The sequence below is a fragment of the Brassica oleracea genome, chromosome C3 (genome assembly GCF_000695525.1).
Source record: "Brassica oleracea var. oleracea cultivar TO1000 chromosome C3, BOL, whole genome shotgun sequence".
NCBI classification, from domain to species: domain Eukaryota; kingdom Viridiplantae; phylum Streptophyta; class Magnoliopsida; order Brassicales; family Brassicaceae; genus Brassica; species Brassica oleracea.
In genome coordinates this window covers 45145363-45152027 of record NC_027750.1, presented here as the reverse complement: position 1 = coordinate 45152027, position 6665 = coordinate 45145363, and the positions used below count along the sequence as shown (strand labels likewise).

The 6665-nt window shown below is 35.7% G+C and overlaps 1 protein-coding gene across 1 annotated transcript; it reads right to left on the bottom strand.

Annotated features, from left to right (window-relative positions):
• Nucleotides 1-945: 945 nt before the first annotated feature.
• LOC106328897 (ATPase 8, plasma membrane-type) lies at nucleotides 946-5216 on the bottom strand. The gene is made up of 12 exons (XM_013767437.1): nucleotides 4932-5216; nucleotides 4470-4826; nucleotides 4082-4396; nucleotides 3541-3987; nucleotides 3339-3461; nucleotides 3155-3259; nucleotides 2760-3069; nucleotides 2088-2602; nucleotides 1845-2018; nucleotides 1568-1750; nucleotides 1310-1479; nucleotides 946-1222 (listed from the first exon to the last, which is right to left on the bottom strand). Exons 1-12 carry the CDS (start codon nucleotides 4980-4982, stop codon nucleotides 1126-1128), a joined length of 2847 nt encoding a protein of 948 aa, XP_013622891.1. The 5' UTR covers nucleotides 4983-5216; the 3' UTR covers nucleotides 946-1125.
• Between the last annotated feature and the right edge of the window lie 1449 nt (nucleotides 5217-6665).

Genomic DNA, 6665 nt, shown 5'->3' with positions numbered 1-6665 from the left:
TGATCTATTGTGTGGCTATCTCTGTGAAACAGGCTTTCCACAGGTGCTCGTACTCGAATGTGGGGTGAGATTCAGGCTTGTCGACCATATGGGGAGCCGGGCCGTGCGAACACTTATGACTAACAGAAGCGGTTAAAAATAAAATGCCTCAATATTTTAAATTACAATAATAACATAGTATTGCTATATTGTAAAAGGTCAACAAACTAAATATTCATTCTAAATTTTTAAATATAACTTCTTGTTCCTTTTTACAAAACTGATAACCAAATTTTCAAATGCTTATGAATCTTTTTTCAATGAAAAAGTAGCCAATATTACTTATTTTTTTCTTATCTTATTTTATAATATTAGTTGTTTTTATTATTTATTTTTATGTGCTTATTTTACTATTATAACTACTAAAATATCACTAAATAGTCATAAAAACATTATAATCACATGTCCACAACAATGATTATCTTCATCTAGCCTGTATTAAGCATATCCATTAAATATAAAACTTCTAACATAAACCATATATACATACTTTCTATTGCGTAGGATTAATAATAATATAAGTAATAAAAAATGCTTTAATCAAAATAATAACTAATGAAAGATGCCCTATTAATTAAAAAAAAATTTGCTCTCCTAAGCGAAAGCTTCAAATTCTACCACGGCTCTGATAGACCACTTGTTCTTCGCATGTCCATACTCTTTCAGTGTGGATTGATAATACTGGCTCTCTACTTGCTCGACCTAACCCTGACTAGAGTATAACAACCACAAAGCTTCCCAGATTGTGAGGTCACTAGACAAAACTTCATAAACTGTTTTGTCATTCTATCATCCTCACTTCAGTTATGTAAGTATTGTTCTTCTGTTTTTTGTCTATAAATTAAACCTTTGTTTTAAGAAAATCGTTTTTGCAGTATCCGGTTTCTAAAGCACTTAATTAACCTCTAAACAAATAATTTTTTTTTTTCAAGTAAATAGGTTTTATTATATTTCAACAAACGGAAGAACATATTTTATCTCTCTTTTTTCTCTCTTTTTGTTACATATAGTTTAAAAACAATAGAAGTGGAGTACATAGCTCACTTTGTTGATTTGAACTCATGGAAAGTAGAATGCAAGAAATGGCTAGACAGTGTAGTGTTGTTGAATGGTATCAATGTCAAGCCCCTTCAGCTTCACTACAGATTCAACGTGGCCCTTTAGAGTGTGAAGCTCTCTCAGCCTACACACCAGATACGAGGCATTCTTATTTATAAATCCATCCATTTTATTTTCTAAGGAATTTGACAATGAGAATTAAGTTGGTTACCTAGCCACTTCGGCACGCCTCTTCGCCTGCTCTGCTATTTCAGAGAGCTCATGGTTCTTGTCATGGAACATTGCTTCAGGTGGTGGTAGGCCATGGAGTGTGCGCTGAGCTAATGCCCATTGAGCCTCCCTCTCTCCTTTGCCGTAATCTTTCTTTGTTGTAAAGGCGGTCTGCAAAACATTAAACATCTATGAAGATCACAAGCTCCATGGATTCAAACAAAATTCTTTAATTAAATTTTTATTGATTTTTTCTCACTTTTTGTTGGATCATATTATCCCAAGCCTTGCCGGTGAGAGAGTAACGGATGGTGAACTTGAGAATGTCAAGAGGAATGTAGGTAATGATACTGTATAACCATATGACTCCAGCCCATCCCCATCCACAGCCTAGGATCCTTGCAAATCCCCAGTTTGCATACACAGCGATCAATGTAGCAACCTTATTCGTTGAACAAGATCAACACAAGTTTCATACTAACAATAAAATGTAAATAAAAATGGTTAGGAATATGGTAACAAGACAATCTTCTCACCAGCTGTGCTATAACAAAGGCTATAAGGAGCAAAAACCCAGGACGTTCGACAAATGACCAACTCCTTGATCTGGTGACAAAGATAAGTGCTTGGCTTATGATGCTCACTTGAAGGTACAGAGCTGCCATAAGCTCTTCCTCATTCTCTTGAATGGACCTCACACCAAATGTTTTCTGAAATTTTATATTGAAAAATAAGTGTAGTAGCGGGATATTATTGATATCATATTGTATCCTACTTACGCTGAAGAAATTAGTATCATGAGCTAGCCAGAAAAAGAGAACTGTGGTAAGAGCCATGTAGGTTCCTAGCACAACACCCGTAGCAAAAATCTCATTGAGCTTCCATGAATCAGGGACAGGAGAAGGTTTAACTCTGTCCTTCGAGATAGTCATGATAGTTCCATCATTAAGGATTGCGATAATCAAAACCATGAAAGGTGCAAAATCAAATCGCCATATCAAAGCCACAAGCATGAATCCCAAAACAATACGAATGGTGATGGAGACAGCATAGATCGTGTAGTTCTTCATCCTCTGGAAGATTGCACGACTTGTAAGAACGGCACTCACTATCACGCTTAGTCCAGGTTCCGTTAGCACAATGTCAGAGGCGCTTCTTGCCGCATCAGTTGCATCAGCCACAGCGATTCCAATATCTGCTTTCTTCAAAGCTGGAGCGTCGTTTACGCCATCTCCAGTCATCCCACAAATGTGCTTCCTCTCTTGAAGCTTCTTTACAATCTCATACTTGTGCTCTGTGTAAGCCAAATGAAAAAAAAAAAAATATATATATATATATATATATATTTTTTTTTTCTTGTTGAATATTTAAATTTGACTAGAACATATAATCTATAGTTTGCGATAGTGTGGTATACTAGTTAAAAAAACATTCGAATTTATATATATTACCAGGGAAAACTCCAGCAAATCCATCAGCTTTCTCAATGAGCTCATCAACAGGGATCCCAACTAATGATTCATCCTTTGAATTTCCAAGGAGTGAAGTGGATGGGTACATATTTGTTCCCATACCAAGCCTACGCCCAGTCTCTATTCCAATGGCAAGTTGGTCACCAGTAATCATTTTAACGTTGACACCAAGCTCAAGGGCTCGTCTGATCGTTTCTGCACTATCATGTCTTGGGGGATCAAACAGTGGCAATAGACCAACAAACTCCCATGGACTACCATCGCTTTCCTTGCTCTTTTCAGGTACAGTCTACATTTGAATACAAACGAATGTAAAAGAAAACAAATACAACTGTAAAAACGATTTTTAAGTGATGAGTGTTTCTGTTACATACTTGTTGAGCAACTCCAAGAGAACGAAGCCCACGTTCAGCAAAACCATCAATCACTTCATGAGCTTTTCTTCTAGCCTCTCCTTGGAGATTGCAGAGTTCAATGATCTTTAAAAAAAAAAGTGGTATTAGGTAAAAGAGAAAACATATAATAAGTTTCACTAATATAGATCTTAGTTTCTATTACTTGCTCAGGAGCTCCTTTGCTGCTCCGATGCCATTCTCCATTTTCATCAATGTATGTAATGGCTGTACGTTTATCGACAGGGTTAAAAGGCAAGAAATGCACCTCTTTGATTCCTTCTCTTGCCTAGTGATCACATCGTGATTAGTTGCAACATAAGGATAAAGAGTTGACTAAATCAACCAAGTTTCACAAAAAGAAGTACCTCTTTTGGATCACCCAACATGCCGACAATGGATGCATCAATGGCGTCTTGGTTTTCGATTCTAGACGCTCTTGCAGCCATCAATACAACTGCATCGGTATCCAAGTTACTTGGAAATACTTCAATCAATGACTTGTCTACGGAGAGCTTGTTAAGAGTGAGAGTCCCTGTCTTATCACTGCATAGAACATCCATTCCAGCCATTTCTTCAATCGCAGTCATCCTCTTGGTGATGGCACCTTGTTGAGAGAGTCTATGTGATCCAATAGCCATTGTTACCGACAAAACTGTTGGCATGGCGATTGGGATTCCTCCAATCAAAAGCACCAAAAGATTATCAATACCGTCTCTATATGTGCGGTGTTGAATAGGGTACATTACTACGATCTCAATCAACATCCCAATTCCAATTGAGCAAATACAGAAGTTACCAATAGCTGTCAAAACCTAAACAAAAGCCAACAAAACAATATGTTTGTGAGAATGTAGGCTGACGGTTGCATCATCTAACTGTTGTTCGTTTCTGAAATTAGTTTCTTACCTTTTGGAAGTGGCCAACGTTGTTGGTACTGTCGACAAGATGGGCAGCCTTACCAAAAAAAGTGTGGACACCAGTGGCTATCACAACGGCCTCAATCTCACCTTGTTTGCAAGTTGAACCCGAGAATACTTCATCTCCAGGGTGTTTGGTGACTGGAAGAGATTCACCGGTGAGAGCAGATTGGTCAATTTTCAGAGGATCTCCTTCGAGGAGACGAGCATCAGCAGGGACAATGTCACCCAGTTTGACGCTTATTAAATCACCTGGAACTAGGATTGAAGCGTCTTGCTCTCCCCATTTTCCATCTCTCAACACCTACATTGCAATAAACCTCCTTTTTAAGAATATATATTAAACTTTGTATTATAAAATTTGGATCACTGCATACCTTAGTTTTGGGTGCAAGATTAGCCATGAGAGCTGCAGCAGCATTGCCGGCATTATTCTCTTCAATGAAACTAATGGTGGAATTGATAACAAGTAACACCATAATACCGATGAAATCTTGCCAGTCCGGCGGCTTTCCTCCACCATTGGCTAAAACAATGGCCATAATTGCAGCAGACTCCATAACCCATGAGAGAGGATTCCACATAAACCCCAAGAATTTTAAAAACTTGTTTTCTGATTTCTCCTCAAGCTTGTTTGCCCCAAATATCTCAAGCCTCTTCTTACCTTCATCACTTGACAAACCTTCCTTTGTGCATTTTAGTTGCTTAAACACTTCTTCCACAGGGATCCGCTCCTGCAGTTGTCAGAAAAAAAGGTTTGCAGTTTCGTCATTAATAAGATACATCAGATAAGTAAAGATATGTATATATAGAAGTGAAATGTGTTAAATAATTTTTACAAGATCCACGTTCTCATTCTTGATTTCGTCCCAAGAGATTTCAGATGCCATTTTTGCTCCTTAAAAGAGATGATCTAACAAAAGTAAATAATGATGAAAGAAAGATATAAAAAGATATATATCCGTTGGAAGAATCAAGTTCTTCCTTCTCTCCTTTCTCTAAAGCCTTTCTCTTAGACGGTCATGGAAGACAGTTCAAGAGGAGGCCATTAGAGGGAGGCAGAGGAAGAAGAAGCTTGTATGAGAGAAAACCTAGGACAAAAAGAAATACAAGACAAGAATACACTTGAACAAATCGTTGTTGTGTTACATTTAAAGCTGTAACCAGAGATCCAACTTTTTTCTCGGAACTATTTTTCCTCTTCCATTAATCAAGTTGTCTGTGGTTCACCTATGTTTTTGCATAAGTTTTGCTGTCTACGTTACCTAAATTTCAGTTAGGTTTCTAAAAATACTGCATCTAAAATTTAAAAATTTCACTTTGATAAAAAATGTTAAATTGTATCCCAAAATAAACAATACTTCGAGAGTGTAGAAATTCTTCAATAGGAACACCAAATTCCTTTAGGAAATTTGCCAAATATAATCTAAAATTGATTTGCAATACAAAACTAGACCTCATATTCTATCAACTGCAAAACTAACCTAAAGAGATGATAAAGTATTATCTATTTCTTATGCCAAACAAAAAACTAATAAGTTATTTTATGATTTTATCATTCGAAACTCTATATTTAATTAAAAAGAAAGTCTACACAGTATACTTATTCTGAAGTCTACCTCATAGTTTGGTATAATAATTTTATTTTGAAAATGTATAAAAATAATTTGTGTGAAATTTATTATAAATCATAAATATAAAAATCAATAAGAAGTATATAAACTCAAATTTAATACAATTGAATCATTTAAAAATATATATTGGTTTGGTAACCATGTGTTAGACAATGTTTACACTACAAGAAAAACTTGAAATAGCTACAAATTTTTTTGTGGCTATTAACTTATTTTTTTAGCTATTTCACCCATTGCTACAGATAGCCACAAATAATTTTCGTTGACTATAGGTTTGTGGCTATCGATAAAATGTTGTTATTTGTGGCTGTCTCTCTACAACTTAGCCGCAAACTATATCTGTAGCTAAAATCCACAAACAGCTACAAACCATATTTGTAGTTATTTTAGCCACAAAAAGTCACATTATAAATTGTGGCTAATTCATATATATTTCAAAACATATAAATCACAAATTAAAAAATACATATATATATATAATTATTTTACAGGAAAAAAATGTTTTAGCAATAAAAATTTTGTTTTATAAACTAATTTGGTTTACAAATAGTCAAATATTGATTTATAATTGAATTTCATTTCAGATTAAATTTGATTACCAAACTACAATTTGGTTTACAAATTAAACTAGTTTATAAAGGTTTACAAAACCTAAACCTTAACAACTAAATCAAAATAATAACCAAAATCTAATGAAAAAACCCTAATTCTAAACCGGTTTGCTCTCTTGCGCCGTCAAGGGTCGTCTTGCTCCTGGTGCTTTGGCCATCACAAGCAAGAAGCTGAGAGCGACGTTTCTACAGCTTGAGCAGACACGACTTTACCGGAGGCAGAGACGACACGACTTGGAATGAAACTGAAGAGGCATTTTCTGGAGCTTGAGCAGAGAAGGAGATCTGGAGATGCTGGTGGAGCCGCAGAGCAGACTGACTTTCAACA